The sequence below is a fragment of the Schistocerca americana genome, chromosome 1, assembly GCF_021461395.2.
Source record: "Schistocerca americana isolate TAMUIC-IGC-003095 chromosome 1, iqSchAmer2.1, whole genome shotgun sequence".
Classification (NCBI taxonomy): Eukaryota; Metazoa; Arthropoda; class Insecta; order Orthoptera; family Acrididae; genus Schistocerca; species Schistocerca americana.
In genome coordinates, this window is record NC_060119.1 from 419417058 (window position 1) to 419438200 (window position 21143).

Here is a 21143-nt window from a genome sequence, read left to right on the forward strand (position 1 = left end):
ATCAATACAATCTCACTTATTGTGACCATTTTCAATTACACAGATCCACAATAAGACTGGGAGAGCATGACCTCAGAAGCCCAAGAGACTGTGAAGACAATGGGCTAGTTTGTGCACCAGAACCACAGGACTTTGAAATTGAATATGCAATTGCACATCCATCATTCACGAAAGACAAACTTCAAAATGATGTTGGCCTTGTGCGTATTCGAGGAGAAGCTCAATTCACAGAGACAGGTAAAAATAATCATTCATGAACATTTTGAATGGCTAGGAAAAAGCAGATTTAGTATTATCATCTATGAGGAAAATGGTTGTAGTACATATCCAGTAGCTTTAATGGAAAAAATCTTAAGTTGCGGTTTTTGGAAGTACAAGTTTGTTATTCTGCCAAAGAAAGGATAGAGTTGGAGGAAATGGACTGATCAGGCAAGCCACATAGTGGCATAGTTCTTATGAAAAAGGGGGAGACAAAGGAACAGAGTGAGTGTGAAATCAGTGACCCTGATGAGGGTGAATTTGTGATTTTACTGTCTAGATGTAGTGTATGTTAAATGCTGACTAAAGAAATATTAATTCCACGTACATTTCTGCACTACACTACCATTTATATTCACATGGTAGATTAGGTGATGGCATTCGGAAAAAAATACGTACTTGTGCTCTTGAACATGGCAGCAGTCAGCAACTGTAGAATCTGGATCCAGTCAGAATCATGCAGCCAAGCAATTGCACACGAAAAGTTTATTGAAACCTTTACCAAGGTTTAGACAGATATAAACCTGTCTTCCTTAAAAGAAGTAACAACACCTAAAATATATATATTACAACAAGTACAAGTAAGTCATATGTACAGCAAAAAGAAACATAAAAAGTTACATACTATAACATAAACTTATGGGTTACATATTGTGTGGAAAGAGAAAAGTAGTCATAAGGCTTAGTGAACAATGAAATGATCCATATAAATGCTATGGCATAACCATAAGGCTTAGTCAACAGTACAAATTATCCATATAAAATCTAAGACAATCATACATCATACGTACAAATAGACTTCAGAATCTTTCATAAGCAAACTTTTTCAGATAGCACTATTCTGGCTGATTCAGCTCACCCTCAAGCTCACAGATTGGCCTTTTTCCATTCTCACACTTTGGTTACTCCATTATCCCTACAGAATTTTTGGGAAGAGATGAGTTTGATTGAAACTGTAGCCAGTAATAATGGCTCTGAACCGTCATTAGGCATTATCAAATCGAATATTGGCTAATAAAACTGCTAAAAAATAAAATATGGAAATATAAGGTAAAAAGGACGGTAATTTTTTTCTGTACCATTTCCAGATAAGCTGCCTTCTACTACGAAATATAGCTGTAAATTTTGGTTCTCAGCAAACAAAAATCGTGGAAAAAATTTAATTCATGCCTTAAAGTGTAATGAGAACTATTTCCTCATTCTAGATGTGTAAAATAAAGTGTAATGGTTGTCACTGTTTCTATATAGTGCAGACAGAAGGAGCAGTCAAAGCTAGATTCAAATCACATTATTGGGTAAAGGAGGCTATAACATTCATGGCTCTATTTTTGCCGAGCGTCACATACAGTGTGCACACTCTTCTATTAAATTCAAAGACATAATTATTTTGCATAGGGAGGAGAAGGGTTTTAGATTGCACTTGCTGGAGGAATTTCAAAACTTTAAGCACAATTTCAATTATAGGGACTTTATTCTTAATGATCACTTACAGCTTAAAAACAGATTTTTTTTCGGTGGCTTTCAGCTTATTCTTAATCTCACATAGCAGCTGTATCAGGTTTTCTGCACTGTTTCAAAGTGTTATTTTTCTCAAAGACAAAATCTGTGACTATCTTACTTTAATGTGCATCATAGTTTTGTTCACCGTTTGCATAGATTTATATGATTTTTATAATAGTTTTTGTTATGTTGCTGTTTCCATAAATACTATTTTAATGTAACTTCAATAACGTATCAGCTGTCTTTTGTGGTTGGCACCACTTGTCATTTGAGCATCTCTGGGGCTAAGTATCCTGCAGGGATGTCCCTTCTGCCCTGTTTTCTGTTAGTCTGTATGATGCCCATCTGCCTTAGATTTTATGTGGATCATTTTTACTATTGACTAAACCTTATGACTTCATTTCTCTTTTCACACAATACATAACATATAAGTTTATTTTATATTGCCACTGTAAGTAATTTTTTATGTTTCTTTTTGCTGCACATATGACTTCCATGTACAGGTTGTACTACACCAGATTTTTAGGTGTTACTGCTTCCTTTGAGGAAGACAGGTTTATATCTGTCAAAACCTAGGTACATGTTCGAATAAATTTTTGGCATGCTTGGCTGTGTGATTTCACTGTATCCAAATATTTACACTATTATTTTCCGTTAAATTCATTTAACTGAATTTTATATGTATGGCTTAGTATTGTTAATAGCTAGAAACTGTGTAAGTGTGAATTTGATGGGGGTCTGTTTCCCCTCCACAATACAAAAGTGCTGTTTCTTCAGGTAATTATTTACTTTATAAATCAGAAAAAAAAGTTTTTATAATCTCAGTTCATGTGATATGGGAAAGTCCTAGGTGGAGTATAAAAAAAATGGAAGGAGAATGGGTGACACTGTTGAGTGGTAAATCTAATAGTTCTGAGTGCCAAAAACATAAATTTTTTCAATAAAGTGAAGAATTTGTGTGGTGGTAAGAATATTAACAAGCTCTTTATTTATTCTTTTGTTAATTCCTTGTAATGATTCACATTTTCCAGTACTGCTACCAATTTTGACAAAACCAGGTCTAACAGATTTTTACAATTTTTAAAGGCGTATAAAGATTTAAATGTATGTTGAGTCATAGAATGTGACCTAAATATAACTCTTAATTAAGTTGTTAGGGGTTTAGCACAAGTTAAAAAAATCATTATTTTCTTTACTAAAAATTCAAATGCAGCACAAATTTCTTTTTTCCTGCATTTCAGTCTAGGGTACATCAAAAGTAGAGCCCAAAAATTCTGCTGATATCACATAACAAACTCTTCATTTCAGAATCAGCTGCATGTCACACTGAAGGACATCTCTATAGCATTTCTTCTGGTACTCAGCCTTGAGCTGTAGTTAATAGCAACCCTTGAGATGTCTTTTTGTTTTTCCTAAGGCAATGTCAAAATTTAAAAATCATTTTTCTTTCCATTTTTTAATACTTCACAGCATCACCTTAATAGCGACCTTCTTTTTTTTATTGAAATGTGGTCAAAAATACCAATTGTAATGGAGGCTATCCTTGTTTATTGGCACTTGTTTTTCTCTCTTCTCTCTTATTGTTGGTTTTTCAAGGATTTTAGGACTTCCCACTGACTCCTAAGTAATGTTTCTCTTTCCTGTAACCTGACACAAACTGAGAGCCTGGACATGACTTTCAAAAAATACACAAATTTCAATAGAACAATCAATTGAAAGAGCACTAAACTACATTATAGTGAGTCATATGTTTTATTGACAAGTTGGCAGTAATGCTGCAGCACTTGGAACTCTTTCATACGACAGTTAGTTCTCCCTGAACTTAGCAGCAGCTCTACTTGAATCTTGCTTTGAAACTGGTATGTAGATTGCTATGAAAAAAATAAAAATAAAAGCACTAACAGCTCAGTTTTGGCACTCATATCAGTTAGCTTTCCCATTCACCAACTAGTTGTGTAGTTGAGTCCTTGATAAACTTTCAGACTTCGTTCTGCCTTGTCCAATTTTTTTTTTTTAATATTTTATGTTCATATTCCTTCATAGCAAACTAGTAGACAATACACAATCATCATTGTCCCAGTTGACTACATTAGAAGGGAATGAAGCTGCAATTGAGCTAGCAAGTAAAGCAGTCATCAATCTGAAGACTATTTTGAATACAACAGTGCTTTATGAGGCATGGTTCTGTAGGAGGTGGTATGCGGTGCCTTCCTCCAACCTTTGAACTGAATCAACCAGCCAATTATAGGGGAACCTACAGTGTGATGTGGATTCTGAACCATATACAAGTAAGCATTTTTATATCAACAAACATTGCCAGATGTGGAGGAAGTGATAAGTGACACAAAAATCCTAAGATTGGACGAGAACAGAACCTGAGACCTTTGTCTTTGTAGCCTGGCACATTACCACTGGGCCAACAGAGCTATTGCACGGATACAATGTATTAATTTGAGATAATTTGTACGGAATACACATACATCTTCATGGCTATGTCTACTACAGAAGAGAACAAACATGAAACATAAAGAATTGTGAGCAAGGCAGAGACAAAATGAAATTCTCTTAAAAATAAGAATAAGAATCATCTTTGTCAATCTTAGGTAACTTAGATGTTAGTTTTTATTACTAGGTGTTACTCTAAATCTGGTAACCCATCAGTTGTTATACTATGTATTTAACTGCGTGTTCATTTATTTATTCACTGAGATCAAGAATGCCGTAAATAGTTTTCTATTTCAGGAGTAATAAGTTTTTCTTTGACTTGCAAGGTTTTTAAGAAATTATAAACAATGAAGGAAAAGATGTAGTACTTCTCATCAGAGAAGAGACATGAAGAGCTTAAAGATTTCTCCCTTGATATTTAAGATGTTGCATTAGTTCATTCAGTTGATAATGAAATTTAAGGGAGAACACAACAGTAAAATGAACTGTGTATGGTATTTTCCCATCTGCAAGGAGTTCATTGGACTCTGAATGTGGATGATACTGATGGCCATTTCATCCATTGTTTCACCAGAACTTGGTAGGCATGGAGTTGACAAAGCAGAGACACAACTACTGACCATCAGAATTGAGTATCCATAATGTCTTGTGAAAAGAAGGCTGATGCATATATAAGAGTGTAGGTTTTCATGGCTGGACTCCATTTCAATAAAATTTTTCAATGTGTGTGTCCATGCCATAATGTGATAAGACAACTGATTTCAGTTATTATTGGAGGCATCATGATAACCCCGAGATGGCTCCATTAACCCACTGATTGTATTTCTCCTTTTTAGATATGCTGTGGTCTGTCACCACATCTTTGCCTTAATTTTCCACACTCACCCATAATAATGAAAATTAACACCACTGCATCAACCGTTCCACCGAAATACAACACGTCTACATGACTATGTCGATTGTTGTTGCACCATCTCATGTCCCATATTATTCTCACCAATATAATTAATCCTAGATTTTCAAATAGATCACTCTTCCTGCGTCACTGTCATTTGTTTTTGCATGTTACTTTTCATATATATTTCTCTGCCACACAGACTTGTAGCTCATTCTACTAACCTTTCCCCAACCCCTCCCCTTCTTTTTCCTCTCTTTTTCCAGATTGCACACACTAACTTCATCTAGTCTGGTCACCGCTGCTGTACCCCTCTTCATACATATCCACCCACCAACCAGAACCCATACTATAGTCTTTTCATTTATTTTTGTCTTTGATCTCATTGTTATTTGACACCAGCTTCAGTTGTTTTTGCCTTTCACTGTCAGCGTACTTCCTGAGGTTTCATCGTGTATCCCCATAATTCATCTTTGATTTTTACCATGTATTCTGCTGCTGTGCATCTCATATTCCTGCATCCTATCTTACACATAAGCTCTTGCTTTCCACGAACTAGAGCAGCATGCATGACACCACCTCAAGAAACTCTCCAACCAGTTTTGTCTCCTACTCCTGCCTTCGACTACCACTGTCCACTACCTCTAAAGCAGCCTTCAAACCTTACCTACATCCACTCACAGCTGACAACCCCTGCCTCATGATCTTCTACATTTACCTCACGCTCAAAAACTCCCTCCCACCAGCACACAGAATACAGCGATTAAACAGATCTGAAACACAGTCGTGGACATTTCCTCCAAAATTGTTATTCCCACAGAAGTATCAGTCCTTCCCAAAGGCCCTTAGCTTTTGCCCCACTCCCAAATTAAGTCATAGTGCACTTGTTAAAGAAAATCTCTCCTTCTCACATTCCCTACAGTGGAAACACATTTTCGCCATCAACCCTACCAGACTCAAATAACACCTAATGTTGAACCCTCTTCTGACACAGTTTCCTTTTTCATTCAACCATAATCCATAGTTCGCTGCCCCCAAATCCCCCCCTCCCACCCATTAACTTTCCACACTTTTTGAACTTTGTGCCTTGCATCACCATCATTCCCCAAATCACTCAATATTTAAGCTAACCTTATATCTGCAGAAATAACTGAAATCCACCACCTAAAAGCTGATCCAAACTTTATACTCAAATCTGTTTACAAAGGCTCTGCCACTGGAGTTTTGAACAACAAAGATTACCTGCAGAGGGACTCCACCAGCTGTAAAATTCATCCACCTACAAAAACTGCCACACCACTCCAATTTCAGAAATCCAGCATGATCTCCAGTCTCTATCAAAAAGTCTTTGGCCCATCCTACAATGTCTCCCCAGAGTCCATCTCTTACCTCACCCCTAACACTCCCCACACTCCCACCTTCTATATCCTTCCTAAAGTCCATAAACTCAACCACCCAGTACACCCCGTTGTGACCAGTTACTGTGCTGCCACTGACAGAATATCTGTTCTCATAGACCCAACACCTTCAACCTGTTACCTGCAACCTACCTTCCTGTATAAAAGACACCAACCGTTTCCTTCACTGATTCTTCAGCTCATGTTCCTTCACCACACAGCACTCTGCTTATCACTGTTGATGCCACCTTCCTTTACACGAACATCCCTAATACCTATGGGTTTGCCACTACTGAAAACTAAGTTTCCCAGTGCCCAGTGGATTCCAAACCTACAACCTCCTTCCTGTTCACCATGACCTACTATATCATCACCTGCAATTGCTTTGTCTTTCAAGGCATCACCACCACCTAAAAACAAATCCATGTTACAGATATTACAGACCCATGACCCCATCAAATACCAACCTATTCATGGATCATGTAAATGAATCCTTCCTAAACATCCCAGAACCTGATTCAGATTCATTGATGACATCTTTGTGATCTGAATTTAGGGTGAGGACACCTTATCCATGTTCCTCCAGATCTCAGCACCTTCTCCCCCATTTGCTTCGCCTGGTCCTCCTCGACCCAGCAAGCCACCTTCCTCAATGTTAACCTCCATCTTCTTCAGTACCTCCATTCATATCAAACCTATCAACCACTAGCAATACATCCACTTTGACAGCTGCCACCCATGCCATACCAAGAAGTCCCTTCCATACCTAGCCACCCATGGCCATCACATCTGTAGTGACAAGCAGTCCCCCTCAAAATATATCAAGCATCCCAGTAAGGCCTCCATAGACCACAATGTCTCTCCTAACCTCATACAGGAACACATCTCCCGTGCCTTCTCTCTCCAGTCACTCACCACCTCTCAAAGTCCTACTGTCTGCCCACAGAGGAGCATTTCCTTCTTAACTCAGTACCACACAGGACCAAAGCAACTGAATCACATTCTCTGCCAGGGTTTTGATTACATCTCATTGGGCCCTAAATTGAGTAATACCCTCTGCCCTTTCCATCCTTCCCACATGGTATTCCACCACTCACCAAACTTACATAATATCCTCATCCATCCCTACTGAACCCCTGCTTATAACCCTTTGCCTCATGGTTCATATGCCCATGATAGCCCTATATGCAAGACCTGTCCCACAAATCCTCCCATCACCACCTACTCCAGGTCCAGTCAAAAGCATCCCATGTCCCATCAACGGCAGGGCTACCTTTGAAACCAGTCATATGATCTACATGCAACCACTGTTTTGTGTTGTATGTGGACTTGACAACCAACAAGATGTCTATCCACATGAATGGCCACCAATGAACTGTGATACAATAGCTCCATATTTAGCAATTATATACAATTGCTCACTCACAGAAAGATCCATACCTAAAGACTGGAAAATTGCTCAAGTCACACCAGTGCCCAAAAAGGGAAGTAGGAGTCATCCGTTGAATTACAGGCCCATATCACTAACATTGATTGCAGTAGGGTTTTGTAGCGTATACTGTATTTGAACATTATAAGTACCTCAAAGAAAATGAGATTTATTGACGCATAGTCAGTATGGATTCAGAAAATATCATTCTTGCGAAACACAACTAGCTCTTTATACTCATGAAGTAATGAGTGCTATCGACAGGGAATGTCAAATTGATTCCATATTTTTAGATTTCCAGAAGGCTTTTGACACCATTCCCCACACGCATCTTCTAACCAAACTGTGTGCCTATGGAATATTGCCTCAGTTGTGTGACTGGACTCGTGATTTCCTGTCTGAAAGATCAGTTTGTAATAATAAACGGAAAGTAATTGAGTAAAATAGAAGTAATATCTGGCGTTCCCCAAGGGTGTTATAGGCCCTCTATTGTTCCTGATATATATTAACAATGTAGGAGACAATCTTAGAAGCCAACTTAGATTGTTTGCAGATGATGCTGTCATTTACCATCTTGTAAAGTCATCAGATGACCGAAACGAATTGCAAAATGATTTAGATAAGGTATCTGTATGGTGCGAAAAGTGGCAATTGACCCTGAATAAAGAAAAGTGTGAAGTTATTCAAATGAGTATTAAAAGAAATCCATTAAATATTGATTACGCGATAAGTCGCACAAATCTGAAGGCTGTAAATTCAACAAAATACTTAGGGATTACAATTACAAATAACCTAAATTGGGATAATCACATAGATAATGTTGTGGGTAGAGCAAACCAAAGATTCCAATTCACTGGCAGAACACTTAAAAGGTAAATGGAAATGCCGTGTGGCTAGGGCCTCCCGTCGGGTAGACCGTTCGCCTGGTGCAAGTCTTTCGAGTTGACGCCACTTTGGTGACGTGCATGTCAATGGGGATGAAATGATGATGAAAGACACAACACCCAGTCATCATGAGGCAGAGAAAATCCCTGGCCCCACCGGGAATAAAACCCGGGACCCCATGCGCGGGAAGCGAGAACGCTACTGCAAGACCACTAGTTGCGGACACTTAAAAGGTGCAACAGGTCTATTAAAGAGACTGCTTACACAATGCTTGTCTGCCCTGTTCTAGAGTATTACCGTGCTGTGTGGGATCTGCATTAGGTGGGACTGATGGATGACGTGGAAAAAGTACAAAGAAGGGTGGCTTGTTTTGTATTATCGCAAAATAGGGGAGATAGTGCCATAGACATGATACGTGAATTGGAGTGGCAATCATTGGAACAAAGGCGTTTTTCATTGTGACTGGATCTTCTCATGTAATTTCAATCACCAGATTTCTCCTCCAATTGCGAAAACATTCTGTTGGCACCTATCTACACAGGGAGAAATGATCGTCATGATAAAAGAGAAATCAGGATTGGCACAGAAAAATTTAAATGCTCGTTTTTTTCATGTGCCTTTTGAGAGTAGGATGGTAGAGAGACAGCTTGAAGGTGGTTCATTGAACCCTCTGCCAGGCACTTTATTGCGAATAGCAGAGTAATCATGTAGATGTAGAAATATATCCTACATTTTATTAATGAACCACAGTGCCCTTTATTAGTGCTACATCTGCAGATTTTTAATTTGTATCAGTTAGACTGCACCCTAGCCAGGCAATATGAATGAACGTGATAGTGTTATACCAGGGTGATACAAAAAGATGGCCACAATTTCAATTGCCTATATTTCCTGCACTGTATGTTGCATTTTAATTCTGTAAATTACATTTGATTATACATATGTGGAAGGTGAGAAATGTGCAATATATCCTCCTCTGGCTGCATGGATAACATCTAGACAGTAACTGAATTCCTGCCACGCTCAGTGACAAATGTCTTGCATGACTAGGTTCATCGCAGACGTGATACATTTACTTAGGTCTTTCAAGTGGGAAAACCATTCAGATCTGTGAGAAGAGGTGGTACATAAACTGCACATTTCACAAACTCTCACAGGAAAAAAATTGCAGAATGTGAAATCGGGTGACCTCAGTGGCCCAAAGTGAAGTGCTAAGTCTTCATTCTCAATGCAACTTATCCATCACTGAGGTAGACATTCATTCAGAAACATCAAACATTCAGATGCCAATGGGGTGGAGCTCCATCCTGCTGAAAAAATGTGATTCTTGGATCTTCATTCATTTGAGGAACAAGCAAGTTTTGCATCATTCTGAGATATGTTATTCCAGTAACCATACTATTATCAAAAGAGAAAGGTTCATAAACCTTTGTCATCAAAGCATTGCGAAATAAATTAACTTTGGGGCTGTCCAGTTCAGGTTCCAGTGTTATGTGGGGATTTTGTAGTCCCCAGATCCAAATGACGTTCCTGTTGACTTCCCATTTAAGTGAATCATAGCTCCATCACTAAAAACTACACAAATCGGAAACAATTCATCTTTTTTCTGTTTCAGAGCACTTGGTCACAAAATTCTCCATGCTTCATCTTATCATTTGCCTGAAGAGTCTGTTCCAGTCATAGATAATATTGTTTGTACACTAACTAGTGTCTCACCTCATTGGAGTTCCAATGATAAACTTAGGCTTAAATGCATGCTGAACCACAGCTGCAGTCTCACTTAACAGAGTGAATGAATGTAAAATGTGTTGGTTTGCATAGCAGCCAGCTCACTTCCAACTGATGCAGTACACACTACACTTAGTGTAGTGCCAGAGCACTCTAACAGTAGTATTCGAAACTTTACAACATCTGCGTTCAAATATATTTAATTCAAGTACAATAATAGTGCAGAAAATATAGACAACTGAAATTGTGCACATCTTTCTGAATCATCCGGTATGCAAGCATTTCTTTAAAGACATCAAATACATTCTCTATGGTTGAAGAAAAATGAACCTGGCATTCCTGTTCAGTTAAGTTTACTTAGATTTCTTAATGAGAAACAGTACATTCACTTTCATTGAGCTCTCTTCACAAATGTCAATTTATTAATCTGTCAGGAAAACAAGGTGTAAAAATTGGCTATATGTCATATCAGCAATCTTTCAAATGGTTTGGAGACAAAAAAATGGTAGGACAGAAAAGTTTTAAAAACATTCTTTGTATTTTGATTTTTTTCTAGTGAGACGAAATAAGGTTTATTCAGAAAGCTGGTTTTCTTAATATATTATACTCACAAGGCTCATGGTATCAACCTAATTTTTCTTCCAAAATATACTATCAATCAAGTTGATAAACTACCTTAAAACAACACCGATTCTCTTGTTACAATACAGCTAAGGCAGTAAAGTGCTACACTTTCATTGACTTTATGTAATTTTATTTCAGTGAAGCCAATCTGTTTACCAGTTGGAGAAGAGCAACAGTATATGAACCCTAACAAGAAGAGGATGATTGTTGCTGGCTGGGGAGTTACTGAAACAGGTAAATATTTCATTTTAAAATATGTTTAATTTCTATTATTTAAATACAACTGTCAAAACTGCAGAATAAAATATAAGGAGACAAAGAACATCACCTTCTTTCTAATGGTGAAACTCAAATTAACTACAAGATGGTGAATCTAAAGCTTCCAAAACTGGGATTTCTTAAATAGAAATAAATTTTCTACATAATGGTGTATTGTTAAATTTTATTGGTACTACACCAATGAAACTTTTTGGATTTACTCTCTCTCACACACACACACACACACACACACACACACACACACACACACACACACCCCACATCTCTCTCACCCCCCTCTCCCCACCACCCATTTCCTTCCCCCGCTCTGCGCTCTGTCCACCCAACCCCAACCCCTCTGCCTCCACCCCCCCCCCCCCCCCCCCTCACTACTAGGAAGTCTTCAGCACTTGGATTTTTACATATGCATGAGGTTCTGGGCCCAGAATGGATTAAGAACTGTCTTGAATCGTTTACACATCTGCTCCCTAGGTGGAGATTGTCACAACACAATACTTTCCTTCACTTTATTGATGGCATCAAGAAATAGGGAGTCTTTTACCTTAGCGTACTGTTGAGACAAGGCAAGATCACTGAATTTTTAGGATACTGTGACAGTAATACAGTAACACATTCAGCCAATATGGATACAGTGACAGATACAATGGGCTGAGTTCATGTAACATTTTTGAGTTTTCACAGAAATATGTCCTACAAGCTCACCACCTTCACAAGGTGCAGGCATTAGGGACTCTTTGTGGATGATAAAAGTGCTGTAATCCAATCTGATGTAGATGCTACAATATTATAAATGGTAAACAAAACTTTCTTGAAAATTATTAACTGATTATTGCATACGGACAGGTACTGAAGTGGTATAATGCATAGGAAGTAACCATGTGTACTGCATTAGGCCTGATGACACTCCTCTTTCCCCCTCAAAATAATACTTAAGTGAAAATCAATAAATGAAACAGAAATTACGTAGCTTGAGTGTTTGCATTGTTAAATGCTGATAATTCCTTTGGAACTTCTGTAGTCATTGAGGAAAGTGGCAACCACGTGACTATTTAAGTTGGTGTGTAAGATCAGAATCTGGAGGCGTACCATCAGATGTTCAAAAATATATCCGCCACACAACGCTGAAGATATAAAGGGCAGATAAGTGTGAGAACTATTGTAAAATCAGTGTTGATTACAATTCCAGAAAATTTGGACAATTTATTCAAGAGGAAAAGCTTCACAAATTGAGAAGTCAATGATGTGCTGGTCCTTCTCTGGCCTTTGCACAAGCTGTTATTAGGCTTGGCATTGATTGAAAAGTTGTTGGATATCCTGAGTGATAAAGTTCCTAAGTCTGTCAAACTGGTGCCTTAGATCATCAAAATCCTGAGCTGCTTGGAGGGCCCTGCCTATAATGCTTCAAATGTTCTCTATTGGGGAGAGATCTGGTGACCTTGCTGGTCAAAGTAGGATTTGGCAAGCACAAAGACAAGGAGTAGAAACTTGCAACAAGTGCGGGTGGGCATTGTCATTCTGAAATGTAAGCCCAAGATGGCTTGCCATGAAGGGAACAAAAAGGGGCATAGCATATTGTCAATCCAACCTGTGCTGTAAGGGTGGTCCTGCTATGAAATGAAATGAAATGGCACCCCAAACCACCTCTCCTGGTTGTCTGGCCATATGGCAGGCAAACCCTCAGGTTGGTATTTCACCATTATTAGAGGCTTCTCCAGATACATTTTCAGCATGGACCCTCACCAACACCACATTGTTTATCAGTTTATATATTATGACAGACACACAATAGGCATAAGTTGGTAACCAGGAAAAGATCTTGAATCACAACAATTAAAGAAAAATCCCTCTCTTTTACATCCAATAAACAGTCAGTACCCCATGCTATGACCAGCATGGAGAACATCCAATAATCAAACAAATAATATTGAGGATGTATGGTTACAAGTGCTATTCTGAGATGGAGAGGTTGGTACAAAACAAGAATTTCTGGTTGGCCATGCTGAACCAGTCAGAAGAGTAATGACTCACCCCCCCCCCCCCCCCCCCCGCAAAAAAAATCAAATATTATTGATCCACTTAAACACTGGAACTTAAAGTCTTTTGCATTGTGTGTAAGAGCAGAGTTTTGAAGATGCTGTCAAAAAGTAGACAAACTGCTTTTATTTTCACTCATACAGAGACGTATTCTGCCAACCCTTCACTGGTGAAGAAAGTGCTCATTGTACAGGAGTGTGTAATAAGAGTAATATGTGAAGTCCACTACAGACAGTTTGGCTTACTGCCCACAACCATACAATAAATTTGCAGCCCTTTCTTCTTCTTCTTCTTCTTCTTCTTCTTCTTCTTCTTCTTCTTCTTGTGTTATGGCGTCTGTAGACAGTCTGGCTTACTGCTCACAAACATACAGTAAATTTACTGCCCTTTGAAAATTGTTGTAAACTATTGCTCACTGATCGAAAACAATGGTAACATTCATAAATATAATACTATAAAGAGAGTGATGCCTTAGGATCAGGTGTTCAAAAATTGTAACAACTAATAAATTTACTCACTGAAATTGTCAAAAGAAGACATTAGCTGTTTTCATGTAGTGAAATAGTTATTCCACAAAGATAGTGATGAACCATGTGGTCAAGTAAACAGTAAAGTAAAATAAGTGTGCTTTTTGTATGATGGTATCCTCACAAACATTTCTTGCTAGCAAGTAAACCACAGGAGTTGCAATACTACAATTCCAGACATATCATTTGATTTTTTTCCTCAGTGATATAAATGATAAATGGCAATGGGTCAAATTTAAACCTCTATATAATTGAGATACTTTGTATTAAATCAATCATTGGTTTTAATTCATTCTTAACTGTTTTTCTTCACATACCTTTCTTCTCCAACCCTTGCATCACTTAGAAAATCATTAAATTATATCAAAATTGATAATGTTATCTCCACCACCCTATCCTTTCTTTCCTTATGTCATCTTTCCTCTGTATCATGACATGTGTCAGACCACTTTTTTGTAGTCATCTAGCACAGTCACATCTCATAACACCATTCCTCATACATGTGAAACTGATATTTTCTTCCCATACACAGTGCACAAATGAAAGAAGAAATTTTGATACATAGCATAATGGGAAGTACCTTGAGCTGCACACTTCAGTGGTTTGCAGAGTATGGATATAGATATAGATGTAGGATCGATGGTATGTTTTTGGGGATAACATTAATAAATTTCATGTGTTGACTCTAATGTTCTGGAATAGCATTTTAATGAAAATTTAGTTTTAAAGTCACTGCGCTTCTAAGTGCCTGTGTAAAACTTGTTCCAATAAGAGTATTAATGACAAACAATTAGATGAAGTAAAAGTAAAATACTGTTACAGGAACCAGCAGTTCAAAGCTTCTCAAAGTGACAGTTCCAGTTGTACCTGTACAAAGATGTGCTGCAGCATATAAAAGAACTAATGCAGTAATTAACATCAAACAGATATGTGCTGGAGGCTCTGAAGGGCGTGATTCATGTGCTGGAGACAGTGGAGGGCCTTTAATGATAAATGAAAACAGTAACAAGGGTCCAGTGATGGTGCAGTATGGAATAGTTTCATTTGGCCCAAAGAAGTGTGCATCTGAGGGCTATCCAGGAGTGTACACAAGAGTGGCATATTACATGGATTGGGTACTTGACAATATGCAGCCGTGAAACTACATTTTGTTTTCATAATGAAAACGAAGACCACAATTGTGATACCTGTTGTATATATGGTACTGTTTCAATAGCAATGACTGTTTTTATTTATTTTTGGCTGTATTGTGTGATCTTTATCATGCTATAGAGATCATTTACCAAGATCTAGTGAAATATTTTCAGAGTGTATATTCTGTATATATGGTAATTATGCACCTCTAACGAGGTGCTATGAGGTGCGGCTAGAAAAAAACCGGACTGATGCTGGAAAAACATTTATTTACAATTATTTACAATTTCATGTGATCTCCTTCAATGTACTCTCCTCCTCGGTCTCTACACTGCTCCATACGAATTTTCCACTGTTCATTGCAATGCTGCAGATCATTTTCGGTAAGTCCATACATTACTTCCGTCGCTTTTTCTTTTACTGCTTCAACAGTCTCAAATCTAGTTCCTTTCAAAGCTGACTTGACTTTAGGGAAAAGAAAAAAGTCACAGGGGGCCAAATCAGGTGAGTAGGGTGGATGATCTAAGATGGGAATGTTGTGTTTTGCCAAAAACGTCTTCACTGACAATGCACTGTGAGCTGGGGCATTGTCTTGGTGAAGGATCCATGACTTTTTTTCTCCACAAATCATTCCGTTTTCTCCGTACTCGCTCACGTAGGGTAGCCAGGACGCTAATGTAGTAATGCTGATTCACTGTTTGTCCCTCTGGTACCCAATCAATGTGCACAATCCCTTTGATGTCAAAAAAAAAAACAATCATCATTGCCTTGAATTTCGATTTTGACATTCGTGCTTTTTTTTGTCGTGGAGAACCAGGAGTTTTCCAATGCATCGATTGGCGTTTAGTTTCGGGATCGTAAGTAAAAAACCACGATTCATCGCAAGTAATAACATTTTGTAAGAAGGTGGGATCACTTTCAATGTTTTCCAGGATGTCAGAACAAATCATTCTTCGGCGTTCCTTCTGTTCAATTGTGAGACACTTTGGAACCATTTTTGAACACACTTTGTTCATGTTGAAACTTTCATGAAGAATCTGCCTAACACTTTCCTTGTCAACTCCTGTTAACTCAGACACTGCTCTGATTGTTAAACGGCGATCTTGTCGAACAAGTTTACCGATTTTTTCAATGTTTGCATCAGTTTTTGCTGACAATGGTCTGCCAGTGCGAGTGTCATCACTGGTGTCTTCGCGGCCATCTTTAAATCGTTTAAACCACTCAAACACTTGTGTTCGCGATAAACAATCATCGTCGTACACTTGTAACATTACAAACGTTTCACTTGCAGATTTTCCTAGTTTGAAACAAAATTTGATGTTAACACGCTGTTCTTTCTGTACACTCAACATTTTCCGACGCACAGACAAAACGTCAACTACTTAAAACAGACGCCACGGGCAGACTGAGTGCAGGAGGCAGATGAAACTCGAGCAGTAGGCGGAGCGAGAGTCACGTGACAGGCCACGCGACTTTCAGCCTTATTGCATTCGTTTTATTGTTTCACCAGTACTAGTCCGGTTTTTTTCTAGCCACACCTCGTATTTGTGAAGACTACATGTCAGTAATGTGGATGATGCAATACACTAATCAGAATGCTACAGGCATAGAATATGCTACCTTATTTCAGTCTCATTAACATTGATTGTTTGTAACAACAATAAAATGGAAGTTTTTGAAATAAGGTAAGTTGCCTGAAAATTTCTGGCAGTACATGAATTGTGTGATTACAAGAATAAGGTTAAAAGTACCTGGAACACAGCTGCGACAGCTGGTTAAAAGACTGGATAACACCCTAATTTATCATATTATAGTTAAGACATGATGTAAAACTGTTACTTTAGCTGCCTGCTTTTTCAGAGCATTGTAATCTTAAATGCTGATTGAATAGTACACCTTTGTCAGATAAAAAACTGCAGGAGCAGTACTGATGAGCTTTTAATGTTACAAGAAAAATTTTCGATTTATATTACTGTTGATCATTACAGTTTTCTTGCTTATAATGCATGAAAGAAAGAATGTTTCTTCACAAAATATACCTTCAATTTTATTTATATCAAATGCTGTTGATTGTGATACTAACATTATGTGATAAATGTGTGTTGTGATAAATAAAGTTAATGTCTGATCTTCATTATTTTCACTAAAACCACTGTGAACTAAGAAACAAAATTAACTGAATAAGTATTATCTAAATCTATTGTTGTTAGAAATACATACAATGCAAAAAGAGTGTGGATGTGTCATTCCTCTGTTTACACATTATTTGTACTATTATACTGTCTAGCCAGTGAATCACGTAATTTTTAAAACCTAAAATTGTTGCTCATCAGCTGCTTGTTTAACATTGAGAGAATAAGAGAGAGTTTTTGTTTTTAAATTGTTGTGCTCAGATTTACATCTCAACAGTTGAGGATTTAAACTTGATAATATTGTGTTTACATTGTTATCTAATTGACTCATTTATATTAATATATATTCATGTGACAGAAAAGTATAAATTTTTTTAAGGTGTGAAATTACGAATATTATCACCCGAACTAAGCTTAAACTGTCAACTGTAACAGTATTAGTTAGTTTAAATAATTAACTGGAACTTACCTAAATTCTATCAGTACAGTTTCAGAAAGATAACCAAATGAGAATCTGATAGTAATTCAAGGATCATCTCTTCAGAGTCAAAACCCTACTGGAGCATTACAATATTTGTGCAATATCAGGATGCTAGTTAGAAAAAATCCCTTCAACCAATAAAAAGGATAATCTGCAACAGCATCAGAAAAACAAGTCTTGCCTGGTAAAGAATTTTGAAAATTAGCTGAACTAGTGACAAAAGATAAGACTGGGTGACATTTTAAATTCACACAAACCATTTGGGGGGGGGTTGGGGCACTAATAATCCCAAGTAAAAGAGACAGTCAACTCAATGCTTAGAGAGCTTTTAATGTTGATTACATTGTGGAGATTAATGATCCAAAACAGCTATAGTTATATTGAAGCTAAAGTTTCTTTATATTCGTAACAGCAGGACTACATTTCACAACAGCAGTATAAGGCGTGCTTACTGAAAGGGTTCTGGGTGTGAATATGTATTAAATTCTTGATACGGTTTTTTTCATCAAACTCATATTAATTGATAATACTTTAATATTAAATCTTTTCCAAAATGGGAAACGTCTGAAGTAATATGAAATAGCTTACATACAGAAATGATGCCCTTATGTAGTATTTAAAAAGTGCAACATTTACAATAAAACAGATTACCGACATGCTTTCTCATTTAGAAACGGCCAGAGTACAGAAGACATTGTATGTTTAACACAGGAAAAATCCTGAGTTTAATTCACCTAAATTTTGTACCCTCACATACCAGCTACTTTCAGTAATTGTTTTACTGTCCATAGCATTGATAAAATACAAGATTAATAAACTACTCTTTAGTAGAAAAATGGAACAGGCCTACTCTGTATTATAATTGTAAGTTATTTTAAGACAATGTAGAAGTAGCAGATGAGAAATTACACTCCATTCGAAAATACCCCAACAGCGTTGTGAAACTGTGTGTTCCCTATGATAAATAGTGGTAAATTTCAACACAAAATAAGACTGATAACACATTTTCAGTTATCTCTTATAATAACAGTTTCATAAAAATTTTATATTAGGGTCATTGAACATAAAGTGGGCCAATTGTCTCACCTGGCCACCTATAATGTGAATGAAATTTTGCATGGGTGTTCTCTATTGAAGTGTTCTGCAACTGGTGTACCTTCACAAAGTGAAAGGTGTCGTGCAAAGTTTTACATATTACTGTAAGAAGATAATTTAATATATGCTGATGCCTGCTATATTTTCATAAGAATTAAACGTAATTTATTTACTATTATTGTTGTTATACTTTACTTACCTTAAGTTCATTGTATTCTCGCCTGTACCACTGCACCAGTTATACTGCCAGAGAGAGAGTACTTTGTAACACAACATTTTTCATACATGGCTGGCTGTACATGCATTTCCCTAAAATTCTGGGATTAGCAAAAATGCTCTTCCCTTATTAATTTTATTGCATTGTTTGGATATTTGTTCCAGTTTATAGCCACTGCTTAAACTTGGATATTTTTGTATGCCCCCAAAGGTGTCTTACATTGTCAGACAGTATTTCAGTTCAACAATATTTCATTCCATCCTGGACCTTCCATTGTTGAGTATTTCTGTGTAGTCAGTGCTCTGCGGTCGTGTGAATATTGTGATTGCAACACTAGTATTTTCTGTTGGTGTTGTTAAAGTGAAACCACTGAGTCCGGAAAAGAAACAGGAAGTAAGGCAATAAAGTGATAATTATTTATATTATTTTTTGTGTGTGTGTGTGTGTGTGTGTGTGTGTGTGTGTGTGTGTGTGTGTGTGTGTGTGAGAGAGGTGAAAAACTCGCCCTCTGTAAAGTGAAGGTTTGAATTATTTTTGTCGGTTGTCAGAAAAAAAAATAAAAAACAAGTAAAGCTCTTGACTACATTGATACACATTTCACTAAAAGTACAGGAAATTATCTATAAGGTAGCCAAACTTATCATAAAGACCAAATAACCACACACAATAGTAGAAACATTGTTAATGCCCACATGATAAAAGAGTGGTAAAAATAGTCCTTGGTTCAGAAGCTGCTACTGAAATTTCAAACATCACTCTCATGACACGAACAGCTGCTAATTTGGTAACATGGGCAACATCAAAGGTATTTTGAAGGACAAAATTAAGAACAGTTATAAGTTCTCACTTCAGTCAATGAATCTACTGATATTGGCAGTTATGCATAACTTCTTTGCTACATACGATATGTTGATGGGGACATAATTGCAAGTAATTTATTGACTGCATTAGTGTTTATACAGTTGGGGCTGATTATGTGACATGTGTGAAAGGATTCATGAGTTAAGTATGCGAAGTTAGTCATAACTGATCATTGTCTTATTCAAATACTAACAAAGAGATAGAGGGGCTGGCCAGTACTTACCTCAGCTCAGTACAGCCGATAGATACACACAAAACAGAACTGAAAATTTACGTTCCTAGCTTTCGGAACAAATGTTCCTTCATCGGGGAGGAGAGAGGAGAGAGGGGAGAGGGGAAAGAAAGGGAAGAAGGGAAAGGAGATTCAGTTACTCACAACCCAGGTTATGAAGCAACAGGGAAAGGAAAATAGGGAGGGTAGCAAGGATGGAGGCATGGTTGTCAGAGGGAAGCCAAAGATATTCTACTGTAAGCACTGTGCCAGCTTCAAACCAAAGAGGATGCATACAGAAGTAAAGAGGTATATAGTATAAAGATAAACACAACTATGTAGGATGAAAAGATGCGTGAATGGCTAAAGAGGAAAGGGAAAGAGGAGAAGACTGAAGAGTGAATGGGAGTGAGGTTGTTTAACGTAGGTTCAGTCCAGGGGGATGGCGGGATGAAAGGATGTGTTGGAGTGCAAGTTCCCATCTCTGCAGTTCAGAGGGACTGGTGTTGGGTGGGAGAAGCCAAATGGCACATACGGTGTATCAGGTTCCTAGGTCCCTAGAATTATGCTGGAGGGCATGCTCCGCTACTGGGTATTGGGCATCTCCTAGGCGGACAGTTCGTCTGTGTCCGTTCATGCGCTCAGCCGGTTTAGTTGTTGTCATGCCGATGTAAAAGGCTGTGCAGTGCAGGCATGTCAGTTGATAAATGACATGTCTAGTTTCACACATAGCCCTGCCTTGAATTGTGTATGTTTTACCAGTAGTGGGGCTGGAGTAGGTGGTTGTGGGGGGATGCATGGGGCAGGTTTTGCAGCGGGGTCGGTTACAGGGGTAGGAACCGCTGGGTAGAGAAGGTAGTCTGGGAATATTGTAGGGTTTAACAAGGATGTTACGGAGGTTAAGGGGGCGACGAAAGGCAACTCTGGGTGGTGTGGGGAGAATTTTGTCAAGGGATGATCTCATTTCAGGGGTTGACTTGAGAAAGTCATATCCCTGGCGGAGTAATTTGT

The 21143-nt window shown here is 37.8% G+C and overlaps 1 protein-coding gene across 1 annotated transcript in view; it reads left to right on the top strand.

Annotated features, from left to right (window-relative positions):
• Positions 1-15355, top strand: part of LOC124556028 (CLIP domain-containing serine protease 2-like) — a 107013-nt gene extending 91658 nt beyond the window's left edge. Inside the window, exons 5-7 of the mRNA XM_047130093.1 lie at positions 44-237; positions 11300-11395; positions 14824-15355. Coding sequence (XP_046986049.1) covers positions 44-237; positions 11300-11395; positions 14824-15140 — 607 coding nt within the window. The 3' untranslated portion in view covers positions 15141-15355. The remainder of the gene's footprint in view (positions 1-43; positions 238-11299; positions 11396-14823) is intronic.
• The last annotated feature ends 5788 nt before the right edge of the window (positions 15356-21143 follow it).